This window comes from Corvus hawaiiensis, chromosome 7 (genome assembly GCF_020740725.1).
Source record: "Corvus hawaiiensis isolate bCorHaw1 chromosome 7, bCorHaw1.pri.cur, whole genome shotgun sequence".
Classification (NCBI taxonomy): domain Eukaryota; kingdom Metazoa; phylum Chordata; class Aves; order Passeriformes; family Corvidae; genus Corvus; species Corvus hawaiiensis.
The window spans coordinates 11,680,496-11,696,452 of record NC_063219.1 but is presented as its reverse complement, the minus strand read 5'-3'; the positions used below and the strand labels follow the sequence as shown (position 1 = coordinate 11,696,452).

Sequence of the window (15,957 nt, the reverse complement as noted above, 5' to 3'; positions counted from 1 at the left end):
TGATAGATAGGCTCAATCTAATGGCTGCCTTTTTTTTCTTACCCATCATGTCTGCTCTGAGAAGTTTATCATGTAATTGAAAAGAGGGTCATGTTAAAGGGAGGAAAAAGTGAAAGGGGAGGTGAGGAGAGTAGCTGGAACAAATAGGAAAATTGGATTATTAGTTCTTAGGATGTGGAAGAAAACCATGACATGGCAGCCTAAAGGAAAGTTTGAAGAGTCATCTGCAAAAAAAAAAAAGGGTTTCAGAAATAAATGTAGAGGAGGTTTTGGCATTTACTTTTCCCTCAGAATGGCAGTTGCCATATGTGTAGCTGGTGCTGAAATTTGTGGCTCACTGGGCAATTGACTTCAAGCCGTATCTGCTCTCTTACTTCCTCCCTTACCTTGGCTTTGCCTTGAATTTTTTGGAAACAATCCTGCCACATTCTGTTCAAAGCATAATGCCAAGATTTTGCTGCATCGGAATATTTTTAACTCTCGAGAAGGCTGTTAAGGAAATACAGATAAAAATAATGGCGGGCACCAAGAAAGAATCTTCCTAGAAAAGCATGAGAAAATGTTGCCCTTCTGTAAGGAGCTTTTGATGTGCTGTGTATGTATGTAATCTACATTTTCTCATGAGGCCGTTGTCCCTTTCAGGTGTGGGATCCACAACATGTTCCCTTTACACTTAGCAGCGCTGAATGCCCACTCAGACTGCTGCAGGAAATTGTTGTCATCGGGTGAGTGAATCCCCCAGTGTCCCTGGAACTCGAGTAGTGTTTGTCTCTGCTGCTTGCAGCCCCTTTCTACTTTTTCTTGTGAATTATTCGAATGAAAGGCTTCCTGTGCTGCTGTGTTGGGCTGTGTGGGGCAGTGCACCAGAGCATGCGAGGCTTTCCCAGAGCCATGCTAGTACTTCCTTGCATCCTGTGCTGTTCGTGCCCAAAGCTCTTTTCTCCTGGCAGGTTCAGAGAGTTTAGACTAATTTACCGGGGGAGGGAGGGAATTTAGAACCCCTTTCCAAACTGCAGGAATGTGAGGTCCTGTTTTGTTTTGGGAATTCTCCCCCCTGCCCCCCAAAGGAGTAATTCTGAAATTATCTCCTTGGGGTCTGCACTGGCACAGGTATTACATCCCACTGATGATGATGATGTATTTTACATGCAGCTAAAGTGTGTTTCTGAATCTGCAGTTAAGGAGTTAGGCTGGCCAAAGTTCTAGGGGCATGAGAGGGAAAATGAGTGAAAGTGTAGTGTCAAGAGAACAGTCTTGGGATCCTCACCAGAGCCCAACACAGAAGAAGCCAGAGCTTGCTTAGGCAACCATTTCAAAAGAGTCAGTAATCAGTGGCCAAATCCCAAATTTTGCTTTTTCCAGGCAGGAGTTCCAATGAGTTTAAAAATCCTGACCCAGATCATATGAGTTTTCTAGAAAACTCCTTCATTGCTTAACACGTAAAATATCCTACAACTACTTTTCCCCCTTAACTTGAGTCCTGTAGGATATAAAAGAAATGTGAAAAATGGTAATTACATGCCCCATTACATTAAGTCTTGGTGTGTTCTGGCCTTGACCACTAGACAGGAAGAGAAAACACCCTGGGTGATCAGAGTTAGCACTGTCAGGCTGATATCTTTGGCCTTGTGCATCTTGATGAATATCCCCACATGCTCCTGGAAGCCTCTTCCCAATCTGACAACCACACACAATAAAAATGGCCCCAATTCATGTTTAGGCTGACTCTGTTGTTCTTCCTCACATCTTCGTGTTTTCTGTCTTCCTGTCCTGCTGTCGCAGTCCTCTTGATGAGTCTCTGCCTCCTAAACACCTATCACATGGCTGTAAACAGGGATGTGGAGGAGCTGGATGCGGAAATAGACGCTCATCAACTTCTCAGCTCTTTTTATAGAGCTGCCAAAGCGGAGCAGCTGCTCGCTGTTCCCGTGACAACCTCTCTCTGACTGTAGTTGCTCGCGTTCTGTTTTTTTCCCAACTAACTGATTTTTCTGTCTCTGCGATGTTTCTTGTGGTTTAACTAGGACAAAAGTATAGCATAGTGTCCTTGTTTAGTAATGAGCACGTGCTGTCTGCAGGCTTTGACATAGACACCCCCGACAGCTTCGGAAGAACGTGCCTGCACGCGGCCGCTGCCGGAGGGTGAGTACCTGCCACTGGGGCTGCTCCAAGGGAGCTTGGGGCACATTTGGTGCCAGCCAGCTTGGCTGTGCCATCCACAGAGGAATTTACTGCTGTGCAAGGGAAGCAAAGCAGTAAATGATGTCATAATTTGGGTCGCTTTAGGCTCTCTTTTGCTGCTGCCCTTGTGTAGGGTGAGCTGGGTTGATTTGAATCGTGGGTTTCAGGCAGAGGGGAAAACTCTTCATGCCCCTGAGAAGCTTTCAGAGGGGTGCTGCACTCGCCCAGGACTGCCTGAGGGCCACAACAGTCACTGAGGGCCAGCAGTCTCCAGGAAAACATCAGTCCCTAGGGAACACCCAGTGAGGAGCAGGAGCTGGAGCTCCTGGGATGCTGCTGGCAGGGGAGTTATTCCTGGCCTCCATCTTTGGACTGTGTCCTTGTCCGAAAAGGCAGCTGTGCAGCAGTGCCCACCAGACTGCAGCCTTGGAGTCCAAATGTAGTTCATCTCCCTCTCTCCCATTTTTCAAGTGCAAGTTTAAAAGTTTCTGAAAGAAAAACCAACAAACCAAAGCAACAACAGAAAAACAACCAAAACCAAACCCCTGTCCTCCAAATTGGAAAGTGAGAAGGCTGTCCCTCTGTCTGGGTGATGCATTCCTGAAAAGTGGTGGGAGGGCAGAAATGGAAATTGAAGTGAAAATGGAAATGCTTCAATTTAAGATGTAAATGTAGCCTCCAGTTAGTTTAAATATTTCCAGATAATTGTCAGTGAAGTGCTGTGAAGTTAATCTAGCAAAAGGACACAGCGTTTGGCAAGCACTGAGTTTTGACTCTTCTGTTTGAGTACTTTATGGCTCAGAAGACAGCTGAAATGGAGCCTTGGTTACAGCCCTTGGATTCTCTGTGGTTATAGCAAGCAGAAATGCTCATCCACAGCAAATACTTGGCAGTCGTTCTGGAAGTTGCTTTTTCTTCTGGGCCAAAATCTATATCGCAAAGTTTTTGTTCTTGGGGGGGAAAAACCACCAAAAACCAAACCCTAATAAAATTTATCCAAATATTGGTTTTATTATTCTTTTGGTACTATTCCTCTTGATACTTCTCTCACATTAATAGAAGAGGTATGACAGTTACTTGGATGCAGCTTATTATAATATAGTTCAGATGCAACCTCTTTGATAAGGCTGCACCCCTGGAGGATAAAAATAACATCCTGGAAGTCCTAAAGTGAAGGAGAGGCTTCAATAAGAAGCAAAAGTGACTCATGAAAATAAACTATATTTTGCCAGTGGTTTACTACGATTGTCATCACTAGCAAGTGTTTTTATTTTTAGTGCATTGTGGTGAGTGTTCTGTAGTTATTTTATGCAACAGCAATTTAGAGTTGGGATTAACATACACCAAAATATTGCATTATTGCATCCAGTCCCTTTTTTTTGCTATAGCTGGAGATCTACAAAGCAATTCGTTTGTTTCCTGACACAGGCCTGTTACTGCCATTACACTAATGGGAGTTGCATGGGTGCTAGGAAAAGAATTTCAGAGGTCTGCTCATCTGATTGTGAACACAAGTGATTGATTTATTGCCCCTGTGAATGACAAGTGGTCTTGGAAAGTGCTGCACTTCTTTATGTCATTTTCTGGCTTGGAGTCCTACATTTATTTGCTTGAATGACAAAAGAAGTCAGAATTCTGCTGATTTGTTTTCTATTAAAAATTACCTGGCTTTAAACAAGATGAAGAGACAGCCAGGATGTGGTGAATTCTCCTCCACTTCTATAAATGCAGTGTTGATGTGACAATCACTATAATAGCTACACCCATTTTTTAACAAAGCACATGGAGATGTGCTTAAATCTATCAATAGTCAACAAATCGTATCAGAATAAACCTAAAGAGACTCTTGTGATTATATTTCATTAAATAAACAGGATTTGAGCAAAGTGCTTACTGTTGAATGCTTGCTGAATGGGGGTGGATTTTGTTAAATGTCACCTCTTCATTATTAGACTGGCATTTTATAAGCTAGCAACAACTTTCTTTTAAAGTTCTTTACTAAAATACCAGGTTAGAATGGGAAGCACTACAGTTCAGCTGCCATTGAAATTCTCCAAACACACTGATCACATTTACTGTGCTCTCTTTGGAAAATAAATATTTTTTTTCTTCTGCAGAAGAGAAGTTTGAGGTTTTCTAAAGAAAAAAAAAGAAAATAGGGGGTTTTTTTTAAGCTTCACTTTCTGTTTGATTGAATTTCATGTTATAGTTGGCTGTACCCTGGTTTTGCACAGCAAGTAACACAAAAATTATTAGAGTAACTTTTTCCTTTTGGGGGACAGGGAGCAATGTAGATGTAAGCTTCTGTTTTACTCATGTTCGGTCTTCTTTACTTCTCTTTCCAGTAATGTAGAATGTATAAAACTCTTGCAAAGCAGTGGAGCAGATTTTAATAAGAAGGATAAATGTGGAAGGTAGGTAAATTATGAAGTTCTTTTAAAAAATAAATAATCTATCAGACAAGGAAGAAAGGCCACCTCAGAATGGAAATCATATATTCTATTAAAAATGGCAGCAAAATCAAGTAGCTTGGCCTTCTCTGCAGAACCCTTGCTGCTGCAGTTACATGCCAGCCAGACAGGTTCAGGCTTCATTAAATACATTAAAGCCATCCCACCCTCTTGAGTTTTCTGTTTTAAAAATATCACAAGTTTTCTTTTTTTGTACTGCCTAAATTCTTGTACTGGTGTGCCCAAGACAACACCTGGGTTATGATGGCAGGAGAGCTGCTATTTGATGTGCTTCCTAGAGGATTTCCCCCCTACAGAAAGCGTTGCTATGGGTGTTGCTATGCTATCTAAACAAGATGCTGTGATGGACACTATGCTTTTCCTCCCAGCTGGGAGAAGTAGTGTGTCTGCAGAGCCACTGCAGAGGCTCTCACAGGCAGTAGGCTGTTTGCAAGACACAGATTGATGATATGTATCCTGTTAGGATTTGTAGCAGCACCAGAACTTCGTATTAACACAATATTTTGTTAAATTTCCATAAATTAAAGTGCTGATATTGATTGCTGGGCATCTGTAGGAATGCAGCAATTAAGATTCATCTTTATCCTCTGCAGTGCATGTTGGAATATGAGGTAACAAATATGAACACTTATGTTCCAGGACACCTTTGCATTATGCAGCTGCAAATTGTCATTTCCACTGCATCGAGACCCTGGTGACAACAGGAGCCAATATCAATGAAACAGATGACTGGGGACGCACCCCTTTGCACTATGCTGCTGCTTCTGACATGGACCGAAAGTAAGAGAGCCTCTGAGGAATTCCTGCTTTGAGTGTTTTGCTAAATCAGTGTCATTTCCGTCTCTTCATGATGCTGTCTTGTTTGAGCCAAAAGATCCCACTAGCACAGGAATTTCTCTCAGATGTATGCATAGCTCCACAGTGAGTTGCTCTGACTGGAAGCCAAATCCCCAGATGATGTGGCATTTCAGCTCCATGGTTTACCTCTGCAGGAAGGAGCAGTTTTGCAGCCACCCTGTCCTACAGAACTATTTTCACAGTGTTATGTCTTCTGTTTTCCCCTGTGTGGTTTCCTCATGAGATTAAGCTCAGAGAATTTTCTGCATTTGCTTTGCAAGTCCATCAGAAGGGATAGAGCAAGAGACAGCAGGAGAGGTTTTCTGAGGTGGACTGCAGTGACAGACGTTTGGGCATTTTGACAGATTTGGGAGAAAGGTGGGATAGATGTAACCATCAGTCTCACTCCACTGTCAGAGCAGATAAAAATGCTCACCCCGTCCAAACAGGTTGCCTTTTTACAGAGAGGTCTGAGGAACAGCCTTTGTCAGAACACAGTGTTGTTCTTGTGAGAAAGGGGGAAAACAGCTGCAAAACTTAGAAATGCTGTGGTTACTGACTGCAATTTTAATTCCCAGATAGTTGAACATTCTGGCAAGCTCTTCCTTATAATATACTGTATAAACCAGACTCAATTATCCTGTTAGTTCTCTCTTAAAACTGTTAGCAAGCTGTATTTATTTTAGGTCATGCTATGCTTTCCTGTCTGACAGTGTCTCTAGACATTAAGGAACTAGTTTTTGGTTTCTTGTGTAGTGAGGTCTGGTAAAAGTACAGCTGCATCATGCCCAGCAGAACACCACCTCAAAGCCACAGCAGGGGAAGTTTAGTTTAACTTCATGGCAGAGTTCTGAATGCCACATCAGAGCCTTGAGAGCGCCTTCATCATTTGCTGGATAAGACTGATATGAAAAATGTCTTCCCTGTCACCCTCAGACCTGAACAGTGCTGGGAAGAAGGAGGCAGGGTTGTCAGAGGTCTGTGCTTGGCATGAAAATCAGCGTAGGCTTGTAGGAAGGCTTTCACCACTGGCTGTGTCTAATTCTGTCTTACCAGGGTGAGTGTTACTTGGGGGGTTGAGAATGATGATTCAGTATGTGTTTTTCAGCTTTTGGTTCTTGGTAGGTGAAGTTCCTGCATTTTAACAAGCTCTTGGTTAACTTCAGGAGGTATCTACTTTTATCCCTCATTTAAAAAAAAAAAAGCTTACTTTAGTCACATCCTGAACTTTGGCAGAAGTATATAGCTTTTATTTGTCCTCACAGTCCAAACCTAAATTGATTCTGATGTGGTGATGCTGTCTTCTCATTAAATTTTTCAGTTTGAGATGTTCTGGAAGAAGCCTTATTACATAGATGAAATGCTATTTGCAGTCCATGATTCTATAGTTCAGCAATTTTTTTTTTCCTGCTGCATGTCAAAAAACTTCCAAGGTCAGGCAACCTCATTCCAAAGAATATTCATCATTAACTCTGGATGTGGGTAGTTAATGAGCAGGGAGAAGAACCTGACCCGGAGATCAAACAGTGTTGCCAAGATATTTGACAGAAAGTGAGGCAAGTCAGCTAATGCAGACTCGAGATAGACTGACTTAGTATCAGTGATTAAAGTTGCTCTAAATCCTAAATTCTGGAGAACTAGTAGCTTACTGCAGGAGAAAGCAAGGTGTGGTAATCCTGAGTTACTCTCTGGAAAGGAAAAAAGTGCACATTGCTGTGGGGGAAACAGAAGGATTCTAGAAAGTGATGATCAAAATGTATCTGATAGAAACCAGAATCTGAAATTTTTTTTCTTCTGGCATTGACTTGTGGAACAATAAAATACCACACTATGGTTGTCTCTGTAGCTTTCAAAACTTACTACCTACAGACCCATGCAGTGCACTCAGTTAATTTGTGTAATAATCCTCATTTTTGGCTGGAGGAAGTAGCTCCTTGAAGAGGAGATTGGGGATGGGTGGCAGACTGCATCAAAATCATCGGTGTGATATTTTGAGAATAAGTTGCATTTTTCTGTCCTCTGTGCTAAGAAGAAAGAATATTTTAGGAAACTCCCATGAAAATGCTGAAGAACTTCAAAGAACCACTGAGATGAAGGAAAAAGAAGCTGCATTGTAAGTTTGGTGTCACAAAAGCAGTTGGACTTCATTTCTGGAGAATGCCTCAGCTTTGGCTTGCAGTTTTACGCTCTGTTCTTGCTCATTCTTTGTTCTGCTAAACACAATGCTTGGCTTCAATGAGGGCTAACCTAAAGAAAATAAGCTCCACGCTCTTCTCTGTGCACATATTTACTGATATTTCTGTTTCTGTGCTTGTTGCAGTTTCTTAATGGAAAATGTACAGCTTCAGTTATTTTATAATTCTTTAATATCATGCACTTAAGTATCATGCAGTGTCTTTAGTGTCAGGCACAGCATAGTGTGTACATTGCAAAAAGAAGTAGCCAATGGCTTTCTCAATGCATTCACTTAGATTAACATTTGCATCTATCTGCTTAATGATTTTTTTTTTTTTTAAATCCCCTTTATCATATAATGGCCTTACAGTCACTACAGATTACAGGCTAGGGAAGAAAGTACTAATAACAAAATGATGGTATCTTGATGGTATAAGAGAAAGTGGCAAGAGCTAGAAAGAGCAAAAGGGATCTTTTGAAAAACATGATTGACAAAAAGCTGACAAAGAAGAGAATATATTCATGTAACTCAGTTAAATCTTTGTTCTCCAGCCTGCCCTGGTGCACGTTTGGAGGCCAGTTGTTTGATACGTGAGTTTTTATATGAGGAGTAGCAGTTCCAGGCTGTTTATGTCATGTGGACACAGTCTTTCAGGCTTTGTGATAGAAAATCAGTTTTGTAATCTAGAGTAACCACAAGAGTTACCACAAGGTAGAAGAATTTTTTCATGAAGTTGATCTTCAAAGATGAGTGGAGATTTTCTGTTTAAAAACATGGTGAATGTGAGGAGCTATTGGTGAAAAGTGACTTGAGGTGCTGCTCAAAATACAGGATTCACTGCCTGTTTTCAGTGTCACTTCCAGTTGCAGCAAGGGATGAGTCTGTTAAATATTGTGAGCCCATGTTTACACCAGTGAATTGTCCACAGGTGTCTAGAGTTCCTTCTCCAGAACGATGCCAACCCATCCATCCAGGACAAGGAGGGGTACAACACTGTGCATTACGCTGCTGCCTACGGGCACCGGCAGTGTCTGGAACTGGTGAGTGTTCACTTTTGGAAGTCTCTGTCTGCTGATACTGAATGTGCATGTGCCAGGAACTCCCCTCATGGCTACTATTGGAGTTCTTTGGATAACGAGAAATCTGTGAAAAGCTGTAACATGGGGCAGTAAACTCAGATATTTGCACCCAGATGTATCTTAAAAACATGTTCATCTTGATAATCAAGTCCTTATTCAACAATCTGGTGCTTAAGGGTTGACTTTGAATGGAGTTTATGTATGCACAAATTAATTTTAACTGTGATCAAAATATTCCCAGCATGTGCCTGTGTGCCAGGAGTAAGGGACAGTTCCTGGTAAATGAGTGAATGTGCCTGACCCACCTGGCACTTTATCTGACTTGCATACTGAGGGAGTAAATAACTTTTGCCAGCTGCATACCTGCAGTTTCTTTTTTTGTCTCTGGTGAAATAATAGCAACATTGATAAAGTTACCATAATCACGATTAACCTTATATGCCATGTAACTGAGGCTTTTGGGGTTTTTTCTGGGTGTTCCTTTTTTAATATTCTGGGTCTGAGCGATTAGTAATTGCATCTTCTAAGAAGCCAAAAATTTTTAGCCAAACATTGGATTTGGCAGATATATAGAACAGATTTATAGACGTTTGTGACTTGTAAAAGTGTCATAAAGATGAGTGTTAACTGCTTGATATACAGGGTGATCCAAAATTATATATATAATATATATTATATGTATTATTACTATATACATTATATATACTATATAATACATACAGTATATATTACATATAAATTGACTTTAATTGCTTCAAAAAGATAAGCTCCAATTGGAAAATTGTATAGATATTCATGCTTTAGTGGGAACACTGTGTGCTGTTGAGTGTTATGTGTTGTTTGGTTCTTTCTTTCTGTGTTGAAGAGTCAAGTATTTAGTTATTGAGAAGGAGCTCTGCGCAGCACATGCTGCTTTCACACCACATGTGCCACAACAGGAAATGCTGCAGCTGGCCTGCAGCTGGTCCCAGCAGCTTGGAAACCTGGGGCAGTAACTGCCAGGGCAAGCCTGGGGCAGAATTTCAGGTGGGGTATTAAGCCTTTTTAGCTCCCGCCTGCAAGCATTAAACTTGATTAAACTTAAAACAGCACTGCTCCTTTGTTGCTTGTGGCAGTGAGTTTGGCCTTGCCTTCTCCTAGCACTGATCTCTGGTGACTCTGCCCGTGGGGATGGAGGGGGAGCATCTTCGTTGGGGATTCTCTTTCAGCCTCTGTATTGTAGTCCCTGTGTGCTGTGAGGCATGGATTGGGCATGGAGCAAGGTCTCCTCTCTTTTCTTATACTTGTTGCTGTGCACATTTCCTGCGCGTGCAGTATTGCTCATCGTTGCAAGCGATGACCTGCTATCAAATCCTGGCCTTGCTTTGGCTTGGCAGACAAAAGGAAGAGCTGGGAATGCAGTGCATGTCAGAGGTGTTGGATTTTCTTTTAACTCTGGAGGGGTGAAATGCAAACTGTGGGCCAGAGACAGCTGTGCAGCAAATGTTCTATATTTGGACAGAAAAACTCCGTGTTCTTCCCTGTCAGTCTTCCTGTATTTGTGACTATAGCTGCGGTATGGAAACCCAAGGTCAAGCATCTTTTACAGAGTTAGAGTCACACAGCTGTTCTGTGTACAATGGTAAAAAAAAAACTGCCGTGAATTTTAGTCCTCTGCATGCACAGGACCACTGTTGTGTGCTAGGATGTCAGCCTGAGAGTCTTGTGGGGACCAGGATTTTTCCATTGGTGTTTGGAGGGTAACAGGCATCTCATTTTCTCTCTGGAATACAAAGGCCAAATGTGTCAGAAAGCATTTGTGCTCATCCAACATCATCTTTGCACCCACTGCCAGAAGAAGCTGACTCAGTTTTTTTGTCATGAGTTACCAAGTCCTGAGTTTAACAGCTTTACATTTTATAACTGACTAACCAGTTGGTACAGGCACCACCACTGCACTTATTCCTTTGCAATGCTGGGATTCAGGATGGCAGAAGGGCTGAAAGCAAAATGAGGCAGGATTATATAAATAAACCATTATTTTTCAGTGCTATATTAGCTGTTCTTTTACTATTTTATCCCCTTGGTAAATATTTTTTGTTTATTATTGGTAGCTGATAAATGAAAATATCTAGGAATTATCTTCCCTAGAACAAGACAGTTCTTTATGGGCCTAAAACTTGTTAGAGGAAAGAGTTAATATGAAATATGGAGCTTTAATTCTGGTCAAAACTAAGCCAAGGTGGGTACAACAATAATCTTGGTTTTCTTTGAATAATGATTGCTAGTATTTCTCTACATGCACAATACCAAACTTCAGCAAAATGTTAGGGAATTATTTTGCTGTTCCAGAATATGTCAAGTTTATAAAAGACCTTGTAGGATTAATTTTGATTTGCCTTCTCCCCCCTGGTTTTTTAAACAGATATCTCAAAGAGCTTATTTCTAAATAAATGTTCGCTTTAAAAAGTAAGTCCAAAGAAGAAGATACAGTATCCAGTGGAGTTTCCTTCACTGGGGAATTTGGTCTGTGCTTTAAGCACCACAGTTTCTCAGCGTTATAAAATATTTACATGTTTGAATGCAGTTTAGGGAAAGGCTGGTTTATCTATGGAAACATCATTTCATGCTTTGACTTTTGTGTTTACTGCGAGCCCAATACCTTGGCTGGAACACAGGTACATTTCTTTGTGGGGAGGTGTTAGGAGAAATAAGGATTAAGAGTGAAAAGGTCATATCTTTGACCCAAACAACATTTATGTTTCGTGTGTTCAGCCACAGAGCTCAACAACAGAAGCTTTTTTCCTGGAGGGCCTTTCAGTTGTCTGGAATATGAGTGGTACAGTTGCCCTGCAAGGAATGATGTGATGTTGCTAAAAAGAGAAGAGTGGAAGCAGATTCCTCAGTTGTTTCTCCATCTGTAGGGAGCCATTCATAAAGGCTGAATGGTGGGCATGTGTGCTTGCAAGCCACTGAAACTCCCATCTGCCTTCCTGCTTCTAAGAATAACCTCAGGTTAGTTTAGGCTGGGGCTGACTTTGCTGTTGGTCGTCGGTGATACCGGTCACGACTGCTACCTGGTATTTTAGAGCTGATCACATCATCAAACTCTTTTGAAAAAAAGAAAAATATTGTGCATTTTTTACATTGAAATGATCTCTTATCACAAGATCTTTATTGGTGTGAAAAGAGTGGAATTTAAATTGTAATTTCACATTAAAATTCTGTCTGGAAAGACAGTCAAGCACTTTGTGCTGATAAAAATAGGTTTCTCTGGAATGGTGGGGCAAACAGAATTAAATGTCTGTCTCCTGTAGTGAAATCTCTTCTCTGACTGTAAGAAATGATGGATACTTTTTCTTTTAATCTGCTCTTCTCTTTATTCCATCAGCAAATGTAATTCACTCTTTGACTAATAGAAATTGAATCGTCACAAGGGCTAATTCATTTGAGGATGGGAGGAGAGCATGGTTTAACCAAAAGCCATGCCCAGAAGAAAGGGCAAATCCCTTTGTGTGTGCTGAGGAGAAGGGGCAGACGGGGATGTCTGGCCAGCACAAGACCATGCTGGGAATGGAGAGGCTGGGGAACACCTTTGATCAGAGCAGCTTTGCACTGCAAGACAGATAAGCCATGCCTTCAAACACTTGGTTCCTTAACCTGGAGAGAAATTGAAATCACACACTCCATAAATCTTGAGTGTGGCTGCTGCTAATTATCTGTCTCCTATCAAAACAAATTTGTTCATTCATCCATCTGAGAGCAGGACACTGGTAATTACTGATAAGTGAATCACAGTGTGGCTGGGGTAGGTGTTAAAAATCCTTTTGCCACATGGAGATCTGGCTCAGATGCTTGCCCAGTGGCAGCCCCTAGGTCTCCTTCTGACCCAGATCTCTATTTGGGGGATACAGCCTGGGTTTTCTCCTTCATAATTGCCTGTCTGTCTCCACAACCAACACCCTATTTCTTAAAGGGAGCATTTTGTCTGAAAGCAGGGCCAGCAGTGTCTTGTGTGATGAATTACTTTGTACCTGAGTCTATGAGAGCTTTTCCCACATAGAGAAGAGAAGCACAAAGTCATTAACTTAAGTGATTCTAAAAAGGAGAAGAACTTAGAAACTTAATGCTCAAAAATAACTTTAATAAACCTAATTTGTCTGTCAGTTCTAGAATCATGGCAGACTGATTTAATTGGTTGAGTTTTGATGTCAGCATTTGTGCAATATGTACCCACTGTTTAAATAATCAAGAGGAGCCCAAATGTGCTAGATACACTGATATAAGTTAGTTTATAGAAGTGCAATTTGGCTTAGATTTTATGTTTTGGAAACTAGATCATTTTGATTCTAAAAATGTTTTCTAGGAAGCTAATGCTGCATAGGAACTCAATGAGTGCAGGAATTTACCTTTTGCCCAGGCACCCTGCTGGCACTTTGGCTTGTAGAATAGAGTATTGCTTAGCATCTCTCAGGTTTATTTTCTGTCTCTCTGACACATCTTGTCATTTCTTAGTCTGTATTTTCGTTTTCCCGGAATGGAGAAGCAAGACACATCTGCTTTCTTCTGACAGAGAGCAACAAGGCCGCTGCAGAACTTCAGGAGACATTTTTCTTTCAGTTAGGAAAGAGGTCATGGACTTCTGCTGTTGCCTTAAATACCTGTCTGTCTCTGTGTGTGTGGTGTTTAAATGTTATGTGTGAAGAATATCTGACTCGCTCAAATCTACTGAATCCAAAGAAAAGGACATTTGATCATGGATTATTGCATTGCATCAGACCATTTATCTCAGAAAGAGCTGTGATCACTGGGATTTTAGGGGTGCAGTCAGGTTTATTTATCCAAGGCAAGATGTTTGCCTGCACAAGCAGGCTTTCAAACAGAAATTGTCACTGGCTTATGGTATTTGTGGCTTTCCAAAGCAATCTCACTTCATTAAGCAAAGCCTCCCACAGAGTGTATTATGTATCTGTTGATCTGTGTTTTGTCAATTGAGGTGATTGATCTTAAACATTCTCATTATTTTCCTCTTTTCCTTCCCCCCTTAGCTAGTAATGTAACTGATATCTATTCACAGTGGCTGTGGTGTCATTGCTTCAGGAGTATTTTCTCTGGGGGTGGGCAGTGTAGGGATGAGGCACACAGGGTCAGGTCTATGATTCTGCTCATGCACTGCTTGCAATGCAGTTATTGTACAGGAAAAATAAAACAAGAAACATTTTCAGATTACCATTACACTTGAGTGTTTCTGTCTTTAATTATTCTAATTCTAATTGACATTTTTAATTAGATTGGAAGCAAAACTCCGTTGGATATAGTGAGTAAATGAAAAGTGATTGCATGTTGTGTATTTTTATTTAAACTTCTTAGTATTTTGTGAATCCTTGTATTCACTCTGGTAAAGCCTGAGGAAGAAGAATCAAAACTCTTAACCAGCATGCCATGTACATGAAGCAATTGCATGTATGCTGCTTCTGCTTCCACTGGATTTCCTCCTTCCTGCTGCTTGCAGGCTCCAGCTTTGCTCAGGGCTGTTGCTTCTCCTCAGTCAGTCTTAGGAGCTTTGAGTCCAGTGCACGTACCTGGCTGGCATGACACTTCCCTGGATGTCAAAGTAACTTTGCATTTGGTCATGTGAAATGGAACCAACACTTGTCTGTTTTCTGGAAGTTTGTGGCCAATTTTAAAGTGTTTCGGAGAAGAAATGTAAATTATGTGGCTTCAAGTGAGCTTGAATTTAAAAAGTACTTGTGTGTGTTTCAGAGTAGAGGCTCAAATGAGAGGAGAGTAGCAAAAATAATACTGAAATGCACATTTTAAAAATTGACTGTGACTGTATTTCACCAGTCCTTGAGTTTTCTATCTAAAGAGGAAATTTTTAAGGATAATAATTTCTCTAAATGTAAGTTTTCCCATACTTTTTGCACACCTGTATGACATTTGCAAAAGTTTCACTGGCTACAAGGGTCCTTAAAACAAAATGTGAGGTTTTACAGAACCTCTGAGGTAGAATTTCTGGCCAGAAAGAAACATGATATATGTGATTTGAGTGTTAAAGTCCCAGGTTCAAATCTCTGCTCTGACAGACAAAGGAATTGGACCTCTACATCCCAAGGAGTAAGCAACATATTATGCTGGCTAGTACTGGGGGTGATCTCTCACTCTCATTTGGAGCTGTCCTGCATTGTATAAATACTCACTGGGTGACAATCACCTGTCTCTATGACCCACTGAGTATGGCACTCCTATGGCTTAACATGAAATGATTTTGTATGGAGTGGAAGACCTCCAACAGAAGATCAGTGCCCCAGCTGAGAACAGCCAGTGGCTTGGAGGCCTGCTCGAGTTTTCAGATTTAGGTATGTTTAAAGACCTGAACATTGTTCTCTTACATGCCAGGTAAGTGTCCTGTGTGCATGGTGGTGACTATTCTGGTGGTTATTGGATACATAAACTTTATGCTGGAGGAGTTGCATGGAACTACGAACACATCTCTTCAGGCTCAGCCGGCCTAAGCTCTTGTGAAAATACTTCTTGCTTATGTTAATTTAGCTTCACCCATACCTGTGCATGTGAGTGAAACTGATTTCAGTGCTGATGAATCTGATTTTTAAAGCCTGATCTTGGGAAAGCATCAGCACTGGGTTGAGGCATATTGGTTTTAGCCTGATCAAATTAAAATAATTTGATCATTTGTATTTATGAATATGGAGAGAGCTTACGAGATTGCTTGTTCCCCTGAGGATAGGTTTGTACCACTTCACCTTGGAATTTTTCAATCAGGAATAATTCCGGTATTTTAAAATGTGCTTCCCTGATATAAAATAGTACAGAGGTTAATTTTATTGCTCTTTTCTATATCATCAGAAACAACTGATGAGGGTTTTCAGTCTTGTGCTGACTACTTGCTGGAAAAGCCTTTATTTAAAAGAAGCTGCTAGTGGTGTGTTTTCCCGGAGCAGAGACAATTATCTGTTGCAATTTATCAGGAAATATGAGATGCAAAGTGACACTTAGCTGATATATTTGTATTCAGTTCAGAAAGTGACATTAAAAATCATGACTAATTGCCACTTCTGAATGACTTTGTAAGTGATCAGCTGTGTCGCTGCATAATTATTGCAGAAGAGCGGTGTCCAACTATTTCTTTTGTCTTAATTGCCTTTTGATCAGCTCTTCACATGTGTGGCCATTTCGGAACACTGTTAGATTAATAACCTTTCAGAGTAAAGGC

General features: G+C 40.9%; 1 protein-coding gene across 12 annotated transcripts in view; it reads left to right on the top strand.

Annotated features, from left to right (window-relative positions):
• The window catches only part of ANKRD44 (ankyrin repeat domain 44), a 132,258-nt gene that overhangs the window by 91,874 nt on the left and 24,427 nt on the right, over positions 1-15,957 (top strand). For 6 of the 12 annotated variants that reach the window (XR_007204683.1, XM_048308895.1, XM_048308890.1 and 3 more), the window contains exons 11-16: positions 643-725; positions 2,079-2,142; positions 4,527-4,595; positions 5,292-5,432; positions 7,522-7,602; positions 8,594-8,705. Coding sequence is in view for 11 of the 12 variants with exons in the window: in XM_048308895.1 (XP_048164852.1) it covers positions 643-725; positions 2,079-2,142; positions 4,527-4,595; positions 5,292-5,432; positions 7,522-7,602; positions 8,594-8,705 (550 nt within the window). In the remaining variant the exon portion in view is untranslated. Of the gene's footprint in view, positions 1-642; positions 726-2,024; positions 2,143-4,526; positions 4,596-5,291; positions 5,433-7,518; positions 7,603-8,593; positions 8,706-14,013; positions 14,041-15,957 lie in introns of all 12 variants that reach the window. The other 6 variants (XM_048308894.1, XM_048308888.1, XM_048308891.1 and 3 more) reach the window with 5 other exon arrangements.